The sequence below is a fragment of the Oryx dammah genome, unplaced genomic scaffold (genome assembly GCF_014754425.2).
Source record: "Oryx dammah isolate SB20612 unplaced genomic scaffold, SCBI_Odam_1.1 HiC_scaffold_2, whole genome shotgun sequence".
Classification (NCBI taxonomy): domain Eukaryota; kingdom Metazoa; phylum Chordata; class Mammalia; order Artiodactyla; family Bovidae; genus Oryx; species Oryx dammah.
Genome location: NW_024070186.1, coordinates 192,723,255 through 192,744,264, shown reverse-complemented (window position 1 = coordinate 192,744,264; position 21,010 = coordinate 192,723,255). Strand labels below are relative to the sequence as shown.

General features: G+C 55.8%; 3 protein-coding genes across 7 annotated transcripts; all 3 read left to right on the top strand.

Annotated features, from left to right (window-relative positions):
- Positions 1-1,021: 1,021 nt before the first annotated feature.
- Positions 1,022-10,229, top strand: FBXO24 (F-box protein 24). The gene is made up of 10 exons (XM_040262326.1): positions 1,022-1,108; positions 1,354-1,455; positions 1,572-1,755; positions 2,697-2,935; positions 3,185-3,419; positions 4,885-5,043; positions 5,312-5,433; positions 5,695-5,826; positions 9,119-9,289; positions 9,602-10,229. The coding sequence occupies exons 1-10, from the start codon at positions 1,037-1,039 to the stop codon at positions 9,962-9,964; spliced, it is 1,779 nt and encodes a 592-aa protein (XP_040118260.1). The 5' UTR covers positions 1,022-1,036; the 3' UTR covers positions 9,965-10,229.
- Positions 10,230-10,685: 456 nt separating this feature from the next.
- Positions 10,686-16,075, top strand: PCOLCE (procollagen C-endopeptidase enhancer). Of its 2 annotated transcripts, XM_040262337.1 has the most exons (10): positions 11,092-11,284; positions 12,111-12,219; positions 12,620-12,878; positions 13,075-13,149; positions 13,737-13,861; positions 14,384-14,520; positions 14,860-15,095; positions 15,326-15,403; positions 15,526-15,696; positions 15,840-16,074. In XM_040262337.1, the coding sequence occupies exons 1-10, from the start codon at positions 11,187-11,189 to the stop codon at positions 15,980-15,982; spliced, it is 1,431 nt and encodes a 476-aa protein (XP_040118271.1). In that variant the 5' UTR covers positions 11,092-11,186; the 3' UTR covers positions 15,983-16,074. The 2 variants fall into 2 exon arrangements, with proteins under 2 accessions (XP_040118281.1, XP_040118271.1); XM_040262347.1 differs by lacking the exon at positions 13,075-13,149 and having other exon boundaries at positions 10,686-11,284; positions 15,840-16,075.
- A 301-nt stretch (positions 16,076-16,376) lies between these two features.
- On the top strand, positions 16,377-20,390 carry MOSPD3 (motile sperm domain containing 3). Of its 4 annotated transcripts, none has more exons than XM_040262387.1 (6): positions 16,377-17,702; positions 18,165-18,432; positions 18,662-18,737; positions 18,956-19,185; positions 19,894-20,058; positions 20,165-20,390. In XM_040262387.1, the coding sequence occupies exons 2-6, from the start codon at positions 18,228-18,230 to the stop codon at positions 20,194-20,196; spliced, it is 708 nt and encodes a 235-aa protein (XP_040118321.1). In that variant the 5' UTR covers positions 16,377-17,702; positions 18,165-18,227; the 3' UTR covers positions 20,197-20,390. The 4 variants fall into 4 exon arrangements, with proteins under 4 accessions (XP_040118321.1, XP_040118308.1, XP_040118314.1 ...); XM_040262374.1 differs by having other exon boundaries at positions 19,855-20,058; XM_040262380.1 differs by having other exon boundaries at positions 17,646-17,977.
- The last annotated feature ends 620 nt before the right edge of the window (positions 20,391-21,010 follow it).

The following is a 21,010-nucleotide window of genomic DNA, read 5'->3' as shown; positions in this document are numbered from 1 at the left end:
TCATTTATTGAATTATTAGAATTCCATCCTGTGTGTCTCAAATTAGGTGTTTACTGGTCCCCCCTAAGTAAGGGAGTTGGATTGGATGGTTGACAGTCTACTAACTAACACAGAAAACGAATGAGTCTATAATACTGTGCAGCTGAGGGCTGGTTGTCCAGGCCTAAATTCTTCAGCATTGCTGGGACAGCCAGCCACTCCTTGGATGTATCAGTGAAGATCTTCTTCCCCCACATGGACAGATGCAGCCCCAGCTCCTGCTGCTTCTCATCCATGTCATCCCCCTCTCCCCAAAAGACTAAGTTAATAGCTTAAACTCTGGGAGATATCCTAAGCTTTCAGAGTAAATCTATTCCTTTCTTCCACCTTAATAGGTTGCCCTTCATGCATGCAACCATGTTTCTGTCCCAGGAAAGAAGTCTACTTTTGGATGTGTTCTTCATGAGAAAAGAGTAGTGTTTGTGCTCAGCTGTGCCTGTCATCTGATGCATGCTATCATGAGATAAATGGTCTAATTAACAGGGTCACCTTTCCCCCTCGCCTGTCAAACTGAGTTTATACATATATATATATATTCTTGAGCTACAAATCCCCTGGCGGCTCTGACCTGCTGCAATATGAAGAATTCACCAGTGCTTCTCTTGCTAAAAGGGCATCAAGTGGAAAAAACACCCTGAAAAGAAAAGGCCTCATCTACCAGTAGCTCACACTTTACTTCTCCGGTCCAATGCATATCCCATGAGCCCCTGGGTGGCCAGGACTGAGTTAGAACCAAGGAGCTGACAGAGAAAATCCCAGGCAAGCTTGGGGAAAAATAGGTCACAGTGGCTGGGTGGTGAGGTCACAGAGAGAGGTTTGTCTGCCCCAGACTCCATAGGGGAGGAGCCTAGCAGGCCGAGGGGCCTCAGAAAGTCCCCCAAGCCGGGGCAGGGGACATGGTGTGGGAAAGGCAGCAGGGACGGGGGCCAGGGAGCTGAGTACGGGGGGCCAAGAGGCCCGGAGAGATGAGGGCAGGAGCAGGGAGGGGGCAGTCAGGATGGTGAGGAGAAGCCGGAGCCGGAAGCTGCAAAAATTGACCGGGCTGTGCAGACGGGAGGAGGGGCTCAGGGTGAGGGGGTGGGCGGCGAGGCAAGGGTGGGGTGCAGCATGGTGGCAGCCAGAGGTCAGGGGAGGAGTTGGGCAAGGAGCGAGGCAGATAGGGAGGGTTAACCCACAGACCCAGAGGAAAAAGATGGCAGGCTCTGACAGCACAGAGCTGGGAGTCAGAGCAATGGGCCTCCCCAAATAGCAGTTAATAAGAGAAGGGAGAAAGAGAGGCATGACCGTCCTGTGCGCCCCCTTCTCCTTGGGCAGGTAAAGCGGAGCTGCCCTTCATGTGGCCCTTCGGGACCTGGGGATGAAGAGAAGAAGGGGCGAGGAAACCCTGTTTCTGTTCAATTGTTCCCCCCAGAGCTGGTGAGTCCTTGGGGGTGGGGGTGGTGCTAAGAATAAAGGAACCGGGAGGGGGGCAGGACGGCTGGAATGGGGGTGCCCCCTGACCCCTGCTTTCCCTGTCCTGCCCCCCCACCCAGGTGGAGCACATCATCTCATTCCTCCCAGTCAGAGATGTGGTCGCTCTCGGCCAGACCTGCCACTACTTCCACCAAGTGTGCGACGCCGAGGGCACGTGGAGACGCATCTGTCACCAGCTCAGACCTCGCCTTCGAGAGCAGGGTTCTGGGGTCCGACCCTGGAAGAGAGCCGCAATTCTGAACTGTACACCTTCCCCCCAAACCTCTAGTTCTCTCTGCCTCTGTCCTACCTTATCCTGGGGTCCCTCCTGCTCCATAAAGTTGTTCGATGACCTCAGTATTCCCAGCCAACCTTCCAGGACCTCTTTCTCTGGAAGAAACTTATTAGATTGAAACACACTCCATCAAGGTCTCTAGAGCTGCTCTCAGATAGACGTGTCACCCAGAGCCCCTACTCCTTCTAGCATCCCTGCCAAGTTGCCCACCACATTCAAACACTTCCACATTTCACCTTGAGACATCCTCCTCTCCCAATACCTGGAGTTTCCCCTCCTCTAAATCAGGATTTCTCAACCTGATCCCTAATAAAACTTGAGGACAAATAATTATGTGAAATCAGGTGAGGGGGCTGTCCTCTGCATTTGTGGGATGTTTAGCAATTTCCCTCATCTCTACCCACTAGATACCAGTAGCACCTCCCCCAGCTGTGACAGCCAATGTCTGTTGAGGGACAAAAATCACCCCCAGGTTGAGAAATATGTTCTAATCTCCGATCCAATACCAGAGTGAAGGGAGATCCAGATAGCACATCCAGAGCTAGGGACAAGGGAGGGCTACCAGCTTTTCCCAGTCATTCCTTTTCACTCCTCTTTCTACTTTTCTATGAATTCTTGTTAAGTCCTTTGATGTCTCCACTTCAATTCAAGTTTGGACCAAAGAAGTGCTCACTTAGCAGCATGTGTATGGCCCTGGGCTGAGGTCAGGCAGAGAATTTTAGTTCAGACATGGGGCATAATTACAGGTATCTTCTGAGCATTGCACAGGCCTTTTGGAGGGGGTTGTTCCCCTGGCATGGGGATGGGGAGGAGCTAAACACCCATCCATTGAGAAACCTAGTTTCCCCAAGCTCTGATTCATCTCCCTTGTGCCTTCCTGAGCCTTTAAATTTCCCTCTCTCTTCTCCAGACACAAAGGGCCTGTATTTCCAGGCATTTGGGGGCCGCCGCCGCTGTCTCAGCAAGAGTGTAGCTCCCCAGCTAGCCCATGGCTACCGCCGCTTCCTGCCCACCAAGGACCACGTCTTCATTCTTGACTATGCAGGGACCCTCTTCTTCCTCAAAAATGCCCTGGTCTCCTCCACCCTTGGCCAGGTCCAGTGGAAGCGGGCCTGCCGCTATGTTGTGTTGTGTCGTGGAGCCAAGGACGTGAGTAACAGGACCTGGGCAGCCGAGATCCCATCTTTCCTCCGGGAACCCAGGGCCACACCAGTCCCGAGCTGGCATCCTCAGGACAGTGCCCTCCTGTACCAGGAACCTGAAACCAAGTCCGCATTTCCCAGCCCCACACCCAAGTATCTCATCGCCTACCCCCAGATCCAGCTGCCCCAGCCTCATCCCACTGCAAGGTTCTAGATCCTGGACACCTTCTTGTCCCACTGTTGTCTTTTCCTACAGTTTGCCTCAGACCCGAGATGTGACACAGTTTACCGCAAATACCTCTACGTGTTGGCCACTCGGGAGCAGCCGGGAGTGGCGGGCACGACCAGCAGCCGGGCCTGTGACTGTGTCGAGGTCTACCTGCAGTCCAGCGGGCAGCGGGTCTTCAAGATGACCTTCCACCACTCCATGAGCTTCAAACAGATTGTGCTGGTTGGTCAGGAGACGCAGCGGGCCCTGCTGCTCCTCACAGGTTAGGCTTAAAGCAACTGCTTTACATATTGTTTTCCTACAGAGTCTTCAGGACCCATGGCAGGAGGTAGGGGGAGAGGGGCACCTCGTCCTGGTGTCAAACCAAGTATCTCTGCTTTTATCTCTCTGCTAGTCTAGGATTCTGGGTAACGTGTCATACGAATAAAGGGCCCTGCTGCAAAAAATGGTTTGGAAACCACTGTTCTAGTGAATGCCTGATTTCTTTTTATGTTTTTGCTAGTCTGCATGGCATGCGGGGGGTTTCCCTTGTAGCTCAGTCGGTAAAGAATCTGCCTGCAGTGCAGGAGACCCAGGTTCGATCCCTGGGTTGGGAAGATTCTCTGGAGAAGGAAATGGCAACCCACTACAGTATCCTTGCCTGGAAAATCTCATGGATAGAGGAGCCTGGTGGGCTGCAGTCCATGGGGTCGCAAAGAGTCAGGCACAACTGAGCGACTAACACTTACTTACTTATGGCATATGGGATCTTAGTTCCCCAACCAAGGAATGAACCTGGGGCCATGGCAGTGAAAACGCCGAGTCCTAACCACTGGACCACCAGGGAACTCCACTACTTTATTTACTTATTTTTTGGGCCACACCCCATGCTTGTGGGATCTTAATATCCCAAACTCAGGATTGAACCCACACCCCTTGCAGTGGAAGGTGGAACCTTAACCACTGAACCACCAGGGAAGTCCCCGCACTGATTTTTAAAATTCTAAGCATCCCAACCTCCACCAGGCACTGTACTTTATACCCGAACTACCCCCGTCTTTTTCTCAGTGTTCCCTAGATTTGACCACACTCCCAAGCCCCCAGACCTGAGACCTTCTGGACGTTTTTTTTTTTTGGCCATGCCTCACAGCTTGTGAAGTTGAACCCAGGTACCCTGCATTGGAATCACAGAGTCCTAACCACGGGACCACCAGGGAACACTCCCCCCCTCCCCCTGCCCTTCTGGACTTCTTAATGCTAGGCAGAGCCCTGAATCCCCAGACATCATTCTTCCCAACCAGGAATCAAATTAGATTCCACCAAATCCACCTGCTAGGTTTTCTCTCCACTCATCCCTCACACTGAAGAACTCCCCTGGTTGATTTTCGGTGGTGAGAGCTGGAGGCCAGGAAACTTGAAGTCCCCCCCATATCACCACTCCTTGCTTCTTCTCTACACTTTTCCCTCCAGCCCACTCTAGGGCAGTAAATGTTTTATCTTGTTAGGGCTTAGGTAGTCTCTTGAGAAGTTAATGTGGTTGGGAGTTCCCTGGTGGCCTAGAGGTTAGGATTCGGCACTTTGGGTGTGGCAGGCCCATGTTCAATCCCTGGTCCAGGAACCATCTGGTACGCCGCACAGCACGGCATCAACAAATAAAAAACATTTTTATTTAAAAAGAAGTTAATGTGGCTATTGGAGGGTCCCCTCCCCCCCCACACAGTTGTCTGCCTCCCTGTCCCCTCCCCCAGAGGAAGGAAAGATCTACTCTTTGGTCGTGAATGAGACCCAGCTGGATCAACCACGCTCCTACACGGTTCAGCTGGCCCTGAGAAAGGTATCCCGTTGCCTTCCTCACCTGCGTGTGGCCTGCATGGCTTCCAACCAGAGCAGTACTCTCTACATCACAGGTAAGAAAGACAACTATCTTCTTGCTTCTCCAGACCCCAACCTTGGACAGACCTTCCAGATACAGAGCCCTCCCTTATCCTTATTCCAGCTCGGGGATCCATAGGGCATCCTAGTCAAAACAGGTGTTTAAGTTCCCAGACATCATAGCTAGTGCATTTCTAATGGGTGTGAGACTCCCCAGACCTTGCACCTTTCATCACAGGTAGGGCCTGATCCCTAGGACATGGGTGCCCAAAGCTGCTGAGCTGAGGGCTCCCGACCCCCCAGACCAGGGGGGAGTGTATTTTGAGGTGCATACCCCAGGGGTGTATCGTGATCTCTTTGGGACCCTTCAAGCCTTTGACCCCCTGGACCAGCAGATGCCGCTTGCACTCTCACTACCTGCCAAGGTAGGATCCTCGGGAGGGCAGGGGCGGGGCAGACCAGGGGAGGGGGCGCTTAGGTGACTGCAAGGTACTGAAGGTCTGAACTATGAGCAGGAAGCAAATGATTGATCAGGGACAGAAAGGGGACCTGGGAGAGGGGTGGCGTGGAAGGCACAACTGGAAGCAATCAGCTGGGGAGGGCAGGTCGGCAGCAGGGAGACTCTGGAGCTGAGTTCCTCCAAAGACGACTGAACACTCACTTTGCCTTTCTGCCTTACTTCGTAGATCCTATTCTGTGCTCTTGGCTACAATCACCTTGGCCTGGTGGATGAATTTGGCCGAATCTTTATGCAGGGAAATAACAGATATGGGCAGTTGGGAACAGGGGACAAAATGGACAGAGGGGAACCCACACAGGTGAGACTGCTTCCCAGCTACTCATCCTCCCCCACCTTTTCCCTAATTCCTTGACCCCTGGATCTCTCCACGCCTCTAATTTCCATAGAATCCACTTCTTTAAAAATACTGTATTTTATTTATTTATTCAGCTGCGCTGGGTCTTAGTTGCAGCATGTGGGATCTTTCAAGCGCAGCACGTGGGATCTAGTTCCTTGACCAGGAAGCAAACCCAGGCCCCCTGCATTGGGAGCATGGAGTCTTGGGCACTGGACCACCAGAGAAGTCCCAGAAGCCACCTTCTAACCCCTCGGAAGTCAGCCAGTTTGTAATGCTTGTGATACTGTTGCGTGTCTCACCTGGGTTGGCACCATGAGGTGGACTCTGTGCCTCGTGCTGTTAGGGCAGTAGTAGTTTAGTGACGTGAGCAGTCCTGGGTGGGCTGAAGTAACTCAAGGAGCTAAGATGTGAGCATCTCAGTGGGTTAGAGAGGATTCCGGTGGGAACCAGGAAAGGCATCCTGTGTAACAGGGGTGGGGACACAGCTTGCACATCCCTGGGAAGGTGGAAAGACTGGCCTGACTAGAGCGGTGTTTTGGAATTCAGTACCTACAAGGTGGTATTAAGTTGGTATTGTGTTAGTTGCTCGGAGAAGTCGATGGCACCCCACTCCAGTGCTCTTGCCCGGAAAATCCCATGGATGGAGGAGCCTGGTAGGCTGCAGTCCATGGGGTCGCGAAGAGTCAGACACGACTGAGCGACTTCACTTTCACTTTTCACTTTCCTGCATTGGAGAAGGAAATGGCAACCCACTCCAGTGTTCTTGCCTGGAGAATCCCAGGGACGGGGGAGCCTGTTAGGCTGCCGTCTATGGGGTCGCACAGAGTCGGACATGACTGAAGCGACTTAGTAGCAGCAGCAGCAGCAGCAGCAGTGTTAGTTGCTCAATCGTGTCTGACTCTGCGACCCTGTAAACTGTAGCCTGCCAGGCTCTTCTGTCCATGGGATTCTCCAGGCAAAAATACTGCAGTGAGTAGCCATTCCCTTCTCCAGGGGATCTTCCTGACCCAGGGATCAAACCTGGGTCTCCTGCAGTGCAGGCCGATTCTTTACCATCTGAGCCAGCAGGGAAGCCCGATAGGTGGACACAAGCCTACAGAAGTGTTGCTTTGGGAAAGAGCAGTAAGACAACCCCCCCTGGATGACTGAGACTGGGTCACCTGGACAGAGACCACAGTGAGAGGCCCCCCAGAGGCTGTTCAGGGACACTCGGGCTTGAGACAAGGGGTTAGGACTGGCACAGTGGGAGCAGGAACAGAGAGGAATGGAGATGTGAGGTGTTCTAAAAGAAAATGAACAGCCTCTGGAAAGTAATTACATATGAGGGCAGCAGGGTAGGACATAGCTGGCCCTGGCAATAGACAGTATCACAAGTAAACACGTCAGTTGGAGAGGAATGCTGGTTTCGGGGGAGAAAGTAAATTTAGCGCTTTTTTTTTGCAATAAGAGTAAAACACTGAAATAGAAATGTCTAGCTGATTCCAAGTTGGAACAAAGTTGAAACGACAAAAGTAGAGATAAGGGGAGCAAAGCTGCATGGTAGCCACCATTGTGGGCAGAGGGATTGAAACTTGTCTCAGACAGAGACAGACCCTCAAACACCACATCTCATGGGTACAGAAAGTTTCACCCAGGAGGGGGTGATTGATAGTGACAGTGATAATGCAGGAATATAGTCCCTGACATGGAAAGATGGTTGTGTCTTTTTTGGGGCAGGGGTGCTGCACACATTATGCAGACTTCTCAGGTGCCTCGGTGGTAAAGAACCCGTTTACAGTGCAGGACATGTGGGAAGTGGCAGTTTCCATCCCTGGGTTGGGAAGACCCCCTGCAGGAGGAAATGGCAACCCACTCCAGTATTCTTGCCTGAAAAATCCCATGGACAGAGGAGCCTGGCGGGCTACAGTCCATGGGGTCGCAAAAGTGCTGGACACAAACGAGCACGCACACACAGCACAGGTTATGCAGGATCTGACCTGACCAGGGATTAGACCCATCCCTCCTGCAGCAGAAGCACAGAATCTTAACCACCGGACCGCCAGGGAAGTCCAGTTGTGCCATATGTGTGTGTGTGTATAAATACACATGGATATATATGGCATATCTATCTATCTATAGCTGCGTCATGTCTTAGTTGCAAATCGCAGGATCTCTGGTCTTCGTTGCAGCATGGAGGACCTTTAATTGCAGCATGTGGCATCTAGTTCCCTGACCAGGGGATCCAACCTGGCCCCCTGCATTAGCAGCGCAGAGTCTTAGCCACTGGACCACCAGGGAAATTCCTATACTTTTAAGAGAGGAAAAAAAAAAATCAAGAAATGGTTTACACAGCACAATCCCATTTTTGTTTAAAAATATACAGCTTGTGTATGTATATTTATAAAGGCAACACTGAGGAAGAATGCCCAGCAAGAGTTTAATAGAAGGCAGTGGGGCTTCTTCCAGTGATTTTTAAATGAATTTTTGCTTAACAATATTTTATAATTTTTCCTATAAACTTTTCTATGATGGCCATAAATTATGTATCTACGTCATCACAGTTAAAGCGCTCACAGTCTCAGGAGCATGTGTGCAGGAGAGGCCCTGGGATTTGCCTGCTGGGAGGTCCAGTGCCTTAGGAGAGAAGTCATAGGATAGTAGGAAGAGAAGTCAGATCACAGAAGGTTCAGGCGAGACTGGCTGTAGAAAGAACAAGAGGTCCACCTCAGACTGATTATATAGCCAGTCTTGCTGCCTAAAACACAGAGGTTGGAAGCAGCAGGAGTCGGGTGGAAGTGTTTTTCCAGAACAGTGTAGCCCTTTTGAAAGATAATGATAGACAGACTGAAAATGCTAGAGACGGAAGGAAGGAATCCGTGGAAGGCAGTCCTTCCTGGAATGGCACAGAGACAGAGAGAGAGGCTCTTTCTTCCCCCTCGAGGCTGGAAGGGAAAACGAGAGACTGGGCAGGCGCAGGCCTGGGAGTGAGACCAGGATGCAGACAGCAGGCCCTGGCCTTGGGCAGGAAGCCTGTTTTCCAGGGAGCCGAGAGGAGGAAGCAACAGCTGTGCTAGCGCTTCTGTGCTCAGACTGGGTCTGCGGGAGAACCGAGGAGCCATGCTGCCTGTCCGGGGACAGGGCGGCTGTTCTCTGGCCCATCTCCTCCCTCCCCTCGTTTCCCTAGACTGCCCTGAGGCTTTCTGTCACCCTTCTTCAAGCTGCACCCCTAGTCCCTCGGCGTTCCCCACTTAGGAACCCCGCCCTGTGCCCTCAGGTCCATTATCTCCAGCGCCCCATCGCCCTGTGGTGCGGCCTCAACCACTCCCTGGTGCTGAGCCAGGGCTCGGACTTCAGCAAGGAGCTGCTGGGTTGTGGCTGTGGGGCCGGAGGCCGCCTCCCCGGCTGGCCTAAGGGCAGCGCCTCTTTCGTCAAGCTCCACATCAAGGTCAGGCTCCGGCAAGCGGGCAACAGGGGAGGGCCGGAGCCATCGGGCCCAGGGGACTGGAACTGGGGCTCCCACCGAGACCCAGGGACCCCACTTCCCAGCACCACCCACTTCCCTTTCCAGCAGTGTACCCCGGCTCCTGGCTCTCCCCCTGAGCTGATCCTGCTGGCCCTCTCTGACCTCACATGACCCTGGGGCTCAGCCAGCCAGCTCACTTGCTGGCTCTGGGCTGGTCTGAGCGGAACACAACAGCTGGGGCTTCTGGGGAACCCCGTCCTGGGCCCCCCGCCACACCCTGTCTCCTCTCCCCAGGTCCCTTTGTGTGCCTGCTCTCTCTGCTCCACCAGAGAGTGTCTCTACGTGCTGTCCAGCCACGACATTGAGCACCACCCAGCCTACCGGGACCTACCAGCCAGCAAGGCAGTGGGGACCCCTGAGCCCAGCCTGGGGGCTGGAGCACCCCAGGACCCTGGCGGGGTGGCCTGGGCCTGTGAGGAGTACCTCAGCCAGATCCACAGCTGCCCCACACTGCAGGACCGCATGGAGAAGATGAAGGAGATCGTGGGCTGGATGCCCTTGCTGGCCGCACAGAAGGAGTTCTTTTGGGAGGCGCTGGATATGCTGCAGAAGGCTGCTGGAGGGGCTGGCCAAGGCCCCCCACCCGCTGAAAGCTGACCCCCTCCTCTCCTAGTCTCACCCCCTGGAGGGAGAGTGTGGCCCTGGGCCAGGGGCTAAGGAGAGGTGGAGTGGTAGCGATGATGAACACGGTGTGCGCACGTGCGTGGGGAGGGGACGCAGGGGGGTGGGGCCTGCTAGACATGCCAGGGTGGGCAGGGAACAGTTTTGTAAGATGTTCAGGGGGCTGCCCAGGAGGGGCCCCCAACCTGACTATCATGGACTAAAGATTTGATTGACAAATAGAATAAAAGGCTGAATCGAGGCCTGGTTTGGAACCCTGGAGCCTGAGAGGAACCTGGGGGTGGGGGTGGGGGTGCGGTGCAGAGTAGAAGCAGCTCAGGCTGTCAGTTCCTGCATCCATCAGCTTCCTCTCCTCTCCAGCCCCTACTTGGTTCTGCCACTTGGATCCTCCGTCCACTAGACTGAGCAAGTCGCTTCCTTCTGACTCCATCCCGTGCAGCCAGCCACCCCCTGCCCCAACCACTCTCCTCCTGTTTTCCTTCCAGATCTGAGCTTACACGTTTTTCTTTCCCTTACTTTCTACTCCATCCTCCCCTTCCTCCATAAGGAAGACACTCCCTTTGCCCACATACCATGCCTCCTACCCCCTACCCATACTTCCAAGTATTTGGGAAAGAAGATGGGTAAGCAACATTCTCTCTCTGTGGCCTGGTCTGGCCCCTGGAGGGAGAGGACAGTAAACATTTGAAGTGGAAAATAAGCTGGAGCCAGGGGGTGGTCAGGAAGTGAGTGATTAGAGGTTGGGAGTCCAGAGGACTTCCTCTGGGTGCTGAGGAAGCGGGAATGGGGAGGTGCACGGGTTGGCTGGAGGGTCCACAGGAAGGACTCCAGGCTGTGCTGGAAGGATGCTTGGGCTCTGGACAGAGCAGGGTTGCTGAAAACATTCCTGGACCGCCTGGATTATGCTGAAGCCTGATGCTCGCTCTGCCCTTCTTTGCTCCAGCCCCACCCCACTAGGTCAGTATTTGTGTGTCCTGGACCGAGAGAGGCCCCTGGACTCGCCACTGTCCCGGCTCTTCTCTCCCTGTCCCGCCTTCCCTGCCGCCCGCCCCACTGGCCAGTCCCCACGCCCACACGCCTGAGGCAGCCTCATCTGGCACTGATTATCCGCGCTGCTGCTGCTGCCGCTCCTGCTGCTGCACTCAGCCGCTGCCTGTCTTGAAGACCCCAGCACTTTTCTCCACCCCCGCCCCCAGCCATGCTGCCTGCTGCCACAGCCTCCCTCTTGGGGCCCCTCCTCACTGCCTGGGCTCTGCTGCTGCCTTTCACCCATGGCCAGACCCCCAACTACACCAGGTAGGTCTCTTGGCACCTTCCAGATGGCTTGAGTGAGTTTCAAATCCCCAATTCCTGGGGGGGGGGGGGGAAGGGGTAATGCCTGTAGATCTGGTGGCTTCTTTCGCTAACACCCCCCCCTACCACATCTCCCTACCCTTCTCTGGCTCCCTAGTCCTCCTTCCCTGCTGCCAGACTAGTGTTTCCTGTGGGTCACCACTGCTCCCCATTCTTCCGCCCTCTGTCCTCTCCCCATCGATCTAGACCCTTGGCCTCCCCCATGGAACCTGAGAGCACCAACACCTTGAACTTGCCTGGTGGCTGGACGCCAGGATTCCAGGAGGGAACTGAAGATGGTGGGGGGAGGAGGGGAGCGCGAGGAGGAGACTTGGGAGTCAGACACTCAAGCTGTTAGCTGGAAGCGGAGCAGGGCAAAGGTTGGGAGCGCAGGGCCCTGGCTGCCTCATCCCCCACCCCTTCTCAACCCCCACCCCCCCATGGCCTCATGTCTGTGTCCACATCTGGAAGTAGTTAGGCGGCTCCTGTCCCTACTGCCAGGCAGGGTTGGGGGGGTAGAGAATGAGGGGAGGATTCCCGGAATTCCTGTTGGGGTGGGGGGTAGGGACTCTGAGGGGCTGGAGGGACAGCCAAGTGGCTGGCCCCACTTTCCCTGATCCTCTGCTGGAGTGTTTCCCACTGCAGTCCTGTTCGGGCTGGCCGAGGCCGCCTCGGATCCCTTGGGCCTTCCTCCCTCATTCCCCTGGCTCCCTGCTCACCGCCATCCTCATTACCTCCTGGCCTCCCCAGCACTCCCCCACTCAGGGCTGACCTTTCTTCTGTTCTCCAGACCCGTGTTCCTGTGCGGAGGGGATGTGACTGGGGAGTCGGGTTACGTGGCAAGTGAGGGTTTCCCCAACCTCTACCCTCCCAATAAGGAGTGCATCTGGACAATAACGGTGAGAAAGCCCTTCTGGCGCCTCTTCCCTCCTCCAAGTGTCTGAGGCCTGGGTCCAGGCAGCCAAAGGCCAGACTGCTAAGGGAATTCCACCCCCACCAAGTCCCACCATTTCTCCCTGGGGAAGTCCCAGCCCCCTCCCCTCTGGTCAGTGCCCACAATACCACGTGGCAAGTGACCTCACACCTTAATGCAGAGCCTCGTTGTCCATTCCCACCTTCATCCCCACCCCCTCTGGTCTCTCCACAGACCTCATTTGGGTCTTGGTGCAGTCATGCACCATCAGACTGGCCCTTTTAGGCCCAGTCTCTGCAGGAAACGCTGGAGGGAAAGAGAGGTGCCCTCTGCCTGGTGGTGTGTGGCCTGACTTTGCAGGACCCCGCCCCTGTCCCCACCGTTAGGTCCCTAAGAGCCAGACTGTGTCCCTCTCCTTCCGAGTCTTTGACCTGGAGCAGCACCCCAGCTGCCGGTACGATGCTCTGGAGATCTTTGCCGGGTCTGGAACCTCGGGCCAGCAGCTCGGACGCTTCTGCGGAACCTTCCGACCCGCGCCCTTAGTCGCCTCCGGCAACCAGGTGACCCTGAGGATGAGATCGGACGAGGGCACGGGAGGACGAGGCTTCCTGCTCTGGTACAGCGGGCGGGCCACCTCCGGCACTGGTGAGACCTCCCTCACCTCCGCCGCCCCCTCTCCTGGCCCCGCCCCCGGCGCAGGCCCCACCCCAGCCTTAACCTCCACCCCAAGAGCCTGGGGCCCCCATGATCTCCCTTACCCTTCTTCCTCACTAACTGCCCCTTCAGTCCCTCCTCCCCGTCTTCTCTCCCCCCTCCCGCTCCCACCCACCCCCTCTTCCAGGCCCCCCCCCAGGCGCGAGGCGGAAATGGGTCACCGACCCGCGGGTGGAATGGGCGGCCTGGGGTTACTGGGACGGTGAGTAACGCCCGCCCCCGTCCGCAATCGGGCTCCCTCTGACGGGCGCGGGGGGCACCCCCGGGCTGGGGGACTAGGTTCCCCCCGACCCGGAGCCCCCTACACCCAGCCCGGGGGCTCCCGATTGCGGTCCCATCACCCCCTCCTGGCGGCAGAAGTCTCGTTAAAATCTTTAAGACGGGGAAGTCCCCAGAGGGCCCTCGGGGCTGTGTCCCAATTTGAGGGCACCCTCACAGCAAGGGGACTCTTCCAGCCGTGATGGGGACTTTTCTGCCGGGCTGGGGAGATGGGATCTCCCAGGGGAAGAGGAGCGATGTGGCCTCGGGTCAGGGGGAGGGGCAAGAAGGGAGCGGGTCCAGTTAGTTCCTCCCCCCTCTTCCACCGCCCGCCTGGGCGCCCAGCGGTCCAAAACCTCCCCGAGCCCCGCTCGGCCAAGCCCCATCTCTGCTAACCTTCCCCTCTTCTTTCCTCTCCCTCCTCTCGCCCCCTCCTCCTGAGACCCAGACATCTGAGCTTTCTGCACGGTCTCCTCCAGCTGACGAGGGTCTCCACCGCCCCCCACCCCCACTCCTCTCTCCCCTCCCCAGAGCACCAATTTTGCGGGGGGCGGCTGGAGAAGGCCCAGGGAACCCTGACCACGCCCAACTGGCCCGAGTCCGATTACCCCCCTGGCATCAGCTGTTCCTGGCACATCATCGCGCCCCCGGACCAGGTACTGACCCCCTGCCCCGGTTGCCCTCGGGGACCCGGGCGGCGCCCTCCAGCATGCAGACTGCAAAGATTTATTGAACATCGACAATGTCCCCAGCACTGAGCTTGCCATGGTGGGGAGCACAAACAGACCCAGACCTGCTCGCACCCAAACAAAAAATGTAAAATCCCAACTGTGAGGAGCCTTACAGAGAGCGAGGTACCCGATGCTGATATATAAACTGATTTGTGCATGTGTGTGTGTGGTGGTGACGCTGGAGGTAGATTCGGGGTCTTTTCCTTGAGAATGAGCCAGGGCTTGGCCTTGCGGACTGCGGCGATGGAGGGTTCCGGTGAATATGTGTGTTCCTCCGAGCCGCGGTGTGAATGCATTAAGAGGTGGGTTCCAGGGCCCGCGGGCGATGAGACAGGAGGCCCCGGCGAGTTTCCCGGAGGCGGCGGCTGGGTGGAGGAGGTGAGAACTCCGCACCCTCCCGCCACCCGGGGTCCCCCTGCGCAGCCTCCGCCTCTTCCCCACCGCCAGGTGATCTCACTGACCTTCGGCAAGTTTGACCTGGAGCCCGACTCCTACTGCCGCTACGACTCGGTCAGCGTCTTCAACGGACCTGTGAGCGACGACGCCAAGCGGCTGGGGAAGTTCTGTGGCGACACAGTCCCGGGGTGAGGGGGCGCCACCTGGGTGGGGGACGGCGTCGAGGCGTCTCTGCAGCCCCAGGTGCGGGAGCCCGGGGTTCCCCACGGCCGGCGGGAGGGGCGGGGCGTAGCTGAAGCCGCGGGTGGCCTACGTGTTCGCCCCAAACAGGGTGGGCGGAGCAGGTGGCGGCCCAGGCCGAGGCTTGGCACCAGGCCTGGGGTCCGCGGATCAAGGCCAGTGGAGCTTGCGAAATCGAGAAGCTGATGCAGCCAGCCGTGGGGCAGAGGTCAAAAGGCCACCGGCCTGGGCAGGGAGCAGGATGCGCTGTCCGCCTGACGCCTCCCCCGATGCCCCGCCACCCGCAGTTCCATCACCTCCGAAGGGAACGAGCTCCTCGTCCAGTTCGTCTCGGACCTCAGCGTCACGGCCGACGGCTTCTCGGCCTCCTACAGGACCCAGCCTCGGGGCGCCACCGAAGAAGGCCCAGGGGAGGTCGGCCCGGGCCCCAAGCCCGGAGCCGGGCCCAAAGTCAAGCCTGAAGTCCCACCTGAAGAGAAACCCAAAGCCGCGCCTAAGGCAGAAGCAACTCCGGTGGGCCCGGGTGAGTCTGGAAAGGGAGAGGAAGCAAGGCAGGCCTCAGGGAGCTGTATCAGAGTTCCTTCCTGCGCCCAGTCATTCATACAGCACCCTCGAGTGCTGCCTCTGTGCTGGGACCCAAAGCTGGATAGAGCTCTGAACAAGTTCAAAGCAATGAGGCTTTTGTGGGGAAAGTGCTCCTTCCTCCCTGCTGGGTAGGTTGCCCTCCACTAAGGGTGCGCCCTCCTCCACCAGATGCACCCAGTGTCACCTGCCCAAAGCAGTGCCGGAGGACAGGCACCTTGCAGAGCCACTTCTGTAACAGCGACCTGGGTAAGAAGCCCGTCCCCCAGCTCTGCCCTGCCCGCGCCTCCTGTTCCCAGAGCTCTCCACCAACTTCTGGTTCCAGCCCTGCCCTGGCCTCCAGTTTCACCTCTTCCCTCTCTCTCCCACAGTGGTGACAGGAATGATTAAGTCCATGGTGCGGGGCCCAGGCGAGGGTCTCACAGCAACTGTCAATGTCACTGGTGTTTACAAAACCGGAGGCCTGGACCTGCCCTCTCCACCCACTGACACCCTCCTGAAGTTTTATGTGCCCTGCAAGCAGTGCCCCCCCATGAAGAAAGGTAATGGAGGTGTGGAAATGTAGAGGGAGACTGAGCCTCATGCAAACGATGGAGGTGGCAGAACCTGAGGGACTAGGGTGAAGCGATATTTCTATAAACTTGAGAGTTACACAAATCCTCAATCCCTCCCTCCCCTTCCCTAGGAATCAGTTACCTGCTGATGGGCCAGATGGACAAGATCAGAGGTCCCATCCTTCCTCCAGAGAGCTTCGTGGTTCTCCACCGGCCCACCCAGCACCAGATACTCACCAACCTCAGCAGGAAGTGCCCCTCCAAGCCTGTTTAGGCTGCTTGGGTCTCAGGCCTGAGCCCAGGCCAACCTCCACACCCTGGCCCTAGGGGACCCCTTTCTTATTCAAATAAATGTTTCTAGATTGAGGAAGGGGTCACATTTCTCTTTCTATGGTTTTGGTGCTCTTGGGGGATTTGTTTTCATTCCTTCATTCAACTCAAGGGTTACTACACGAAGAACATAAGTTGAATCTTGTCACCCCTTTGCTCAGAATTCTCCCATATTCTCCACACACACACAAAATGGCAACTATTAATATGCAGAGGTGATGGATATGTAAATTAGCTTGACTGTGGCAATCTTTTCACAATGTATACATATATCAAAATGTCCAGTTGTACATTTTAAATATATACAATTTTTATATGTTAAAGATATCTCAATAAAGCTGTTTTTAAAAAACAAATTAAGGGAATTCCCTGGCGATCCAGTGGTTAAGACTCTGCACTTTTACTGCCGAGGGCCCGAGTTCAATCCCTGGTCAGGGAATTAAGATCCTATTAGCCACGTGGCACAGTCAAAAAAATAAAATTAAAATAACTCTCCCATAGTTTCCCATTAGTCTCAGCATAGAATCTGAAGTCCTACTGTGGGCTCTGAGGCTCTAAGTGATCTCTCTCACCTCATCTCATCTCTGAGTATTATCTCCCTTTCAGCCTCTTCCATCACACTGGACCGTTGGCCATTTCTACTACACATTTGCTTCCAGGCTTTGCTCTTGCTGTTCCCTAGATCTGGAATTCTCCTCCACAGACATCTTGTGGTCCACTTCCTAACTTCAATCAGATCTCAGCTCAGAAGTTCATCTTAGTCACTCACTCATTTATTCATTCCAAATGTCAGGCACTGTTTCAGGTGCCAAAAATACAATAAAACAAAGTCCCAACTCTTGTGAAGAGGAGAGCACATTCTACCTGAACAGAGATAAACTAAAATAAACAACGAGGTCAAGTAGCTACAGGAGTGCTATGAATGAAGAACACAAAAAAGCCTGGTAAGAGGACAGGCAAAGGGAGATTCTGTATTTGACAGGGTGCACAGAGACTTTCAGGTAAGATTAACTTTGTTTTGGTCCACTGCTAACCAAGTGTGTGGCCTGGGGTGACATTCTTCACCTTGTTGTGGTTGTTTCCTCGTCTGAGAGTGGAGTTGACGATTCGGTGGGATGATGTGAGCAGCAGGACTGAACCATAATTCCCTCTACAAATATGAGTGATTTCAAAGATGAGCTCCGTGCAGTAGGAATCAAGAGAAGTGCTGTGGGCATAGATCCGAGTCCAACGGGGAGCAACATTCAACTAGTACTGTAGAAAAAGGCTTTTGTTGCTGCGGAAGCTCTTAGGAGAGCCTGGGATTGAAGAGGAAAAAGAAAGAGGCCTCCTTTGTGGGATGTGATTGTAGCGATTCGGACAGCCTCAAGAGTGGGGAGGAAGGAACAAAGCCCGACTCCCATCTTCGCCCGGGTCCCTCTCCCTAGCCCGCCGCCCCCTTATTCCAGGGTTAGCGTTCTAGCCCGAGACGCTCGTCAAGTGTTACGTCACTGGGATCAAGCCAATCACCGCTTTAGGCACACCAATCGGCGAACAGTCATAGCTGAGTGGAGGCCGCCCGGGCCAATGATAGAGACCGTACGGCGGAAGTGCAGAAACGGTCTCCCGGAAAGATGGCAGCCCTGGTCCGGCCACAAGTTGATTGGCAGGTGCTGTGACCCGAGGTGAGCTTCAGAGCGCGAGCGGCCGTTCGGAGGCGGAAGCCCGACGAGCTCAGGAAGTGATCGGAGGCCCAGATACAGGAGAGCAAGAGGCGGAAAGAGCAGCTCCGGAAGAGGCCGCGGCGGCCGGCGGAATCGGGCCCCGGAGGCAGGGGCCGGGTGCCCCGGGACGCCCGGAAGGGGCGGGGCTTATGGAGATCAGGAACTAAGACGGAAGACGAGGGCCCGGGCTGGGAGCCGCGAGGGGCCGGGTTTCCTGGGTGGGCGTGACCCTCGAGGTAGGGCTTGGGAGCGGGGCTTAAGGGGACCCGGGGCGCTGCTGGGGGAGAAGAAGGGTTTGGTGGACCTGGGCCTGGTCTGCTGGGGGGGCCTTATCTAGAGGGGTTCTGAGGCGGCGGCGGCGGAATCAGCCCACGCCCTGCCTTACGGTCTCATCCTGTTCCCTTCGCCCCTCTCACCCCTCAGCTTTATACTCCAGGCCCCGTCCCCTGAGCTCTGCCCTCGGATGTTCCACCGCCCAGAGCTTGCATGCGCCGTGGGGCGCCCCAGGACCAGGAGCTGGTGGGTCCGGGGGCTCCTGGGCGGGGGTCCCGGGGCGCCCCTCCTCCCTCGGGACCTGTTGTCCCCGTCCTCGTCTTTCCCCCGGATCTAGTATTCAGGGCGGACCAACGGAGCGGACCCCGGCAGCTGCTGACCCTCTATAACCCCACTGGAGCAGTGCTTCGCTTCCGAGGTGAAGGGGATGGGCGCCTCGTACTCGGGATGTGGGGACTGGCGGCAATAGGCTGGGGAGCTGGGTGGGCTGGAGGAGTCAGATGAGTACGGTTGACTGTCCGGCCTTGACAGAATGGAAGGGTCAAGTCCAGTCCTAGGGTAGAAGGCTGGGGGGACTCCATGGGCGGGGCTTGTGCAGGATTCTCTGAGGCAGTAGTCCATCGATCTCTCTGTGCCTTTTCCCCCAGTGCTGTGCACAGCACCGGCCAAATACACAGTGTTTGACGCGGAAGGATACGTGAAGCCCCAGTCCTGCATTGACATGTGAGTTGAGCAGGTGGGGAGGCTGATGAAAGCCAGTGGTCGCTGCCAGCTTTGTCTGATTTACTCTGCTGTGACTTAGGTCTCAGAGCTGGTGCTCTTCAGCCTATTTTCCCCCATCCTCTGTCTGCATCCCTAAGGGGGAGTTTCCTGGGAGGGTGGGGCCTGGATTCACTTGGATCACTGCCCCTCAATGGGCCTCTCTCTTTTCTCCGGACCAGTGTGATTCGCCACGTGGCCCCCCATCCCAGGCACTATGATGTCCAGGATCGTTTCCGCATTGAGCTCTCTGAGGAGGGAACAGAGGGCCGAGTGGTGGGGCGCAAGGACATCACCTCGGTTCTGAGGGCCCCAGCATACCCCCTTGAGCTTCAGGGACAGTCTGACCCAACGCCCCACCCAGAGCCTCATTCCTGGACAGCACCATCCACGGCCCAGCCCTTTCCAGAGAGTGAGTTTGGGGTTGGGAATTCTTGAGTTCTGTAGCGGGAGGGGACCTAGCATGACCTTAGAGGTGAGTTCGTTTGGAATAGAAGAGGTTTTTTGTTGTTGTCGTTGTTCTGGGTTTTTGTGGGGTTTTTGGTGCCCCTTCTGGGCTTGCAGAATCTTAATTCCCGGACCAGGGATGGGACACGGTGATCTGGAAGTGAGAGCGCAGAATCCTGACCAGTGGACCGCCAGGGAATTCCCTTCCGGTTCAGCCTTTTGCTTTTTGATAGTAACATTTCTAGGAGTTAAGATTTTATATCAGGTTAGGGGAGAAGCAGACTTCGCAGTTTCCTTGGTTTCTGGCCTCCACCGAGAGAGAAAAACTCTTTGTTTAGCTCTAACTCCAGTACTTCCTATCCTGTGTCAGCTCAGTTCAGTTCAATAAGAAATGCAGGTTGAGCAATTACATACTATGTTGTGTTTTATGGGAGACAGAGGTCCCTGCCTGACACACATTACACGGGAGCCAGTAATCAAGGCAGAGCTGAAGAGCGGAAAATGATGAGGGACCAGAGGGGAGAGGGTCTCTTGCGCTGTGGGGACAGGGGCTCCAGGGAGAAGAGGACGCTTCCGGTGTCCAACGAAAAGTGGGTACACCTTCCACCTTCAGCCTCCTCCCTGGGCTGAACAGGAGTGGAGGCTGGAGCTCCTGACAGGCCTTGTTCCCCAGACCCTCACCCGCAACTGGCCACCAGCTCCTTCCTCCTCTTCTTGCTGATGGGCACAGTCTCTGTGGCCTTCCTGCTGCTCCCGCTCCAGGATGAACTTGGCAGCCAGCTGCCCCAAATCCTTCACGTGTCCCTGGGACAAAAGTTGGTGGCAGCCTACGTCTTAGGTGAGCCCAGTGGATACAGGCCCAGAGAGGAGAGTAGGGGCTGGAAAGAGGGTATGTAGAGTCAGCAGGCTCCACACATGACTTTGCTTTTTTTCTCCCTCTCCAGGGCTCCTCACCATGGTGTTCCTCCGGACCTGAGCTCTGCTCCACCTCCACACCACTTCCCCGGACCAGGACATGGATGCGGATGTGGACGTGAGACAGCCACTGTGATGTTCATAACCTCGTCTCAACTCCTGCTTCCTTCTTCCTGCCCATCTCCCCCCAGACCTAGGGATTTGTTATCTTTTTCCCAGTTGAATCAAATAAATTTGTAAAATTGAACTGAGAAATATGTAAGAAACATGCCCCTTTCTTCCCACATCATTCCTCCAGTTCCTCCTACTCCCACCTGAGGCCCATTGAGGATTTAAAAGACCTAGCTTGAGGCCTGAAGAAGGAAATAGCAACCCACTCCAGTACTCTTGCCTGGAAAATGCCATGGAAGAGGAGCCTGGTAGGCTGTAATCCATGGGGTCGCTACGAGTCGGACACGACTGAGCACTTTCACTTTTCACTTTCATGCATTGGAGAAGGAAATGGCAACCCACTCCAGCGTTCTTGCCTGGAGAATCCCAGGGACGGGGGAGCCTGTTAGGCTGCCGTCTATGGGGTTGCACAGAGTGGGACACGACTGAAGCGACTTAGAAGCAGCAGTAGCAGCAGGTCAAGGCCTGGTGCTGTGCCAAAAAAACCATGTGATCTTGAGCAAGTCATGTAATTTCTCGGAGCTTCAGTTTATGCCTGTAAAATGAGGGAATTGGGAAAGTTGATCCCTAAGATCCCTTTTAACTGTCTTAAGGAGAGGATCATATTGCTAAGCTAGCATGTTGTTGTTCATTCACCGTGTGTCCGACTCTTGGCGACCCCATGGGTGGCAGGACCCCAGGCTTCCCTGTCCTTCACCATCTCC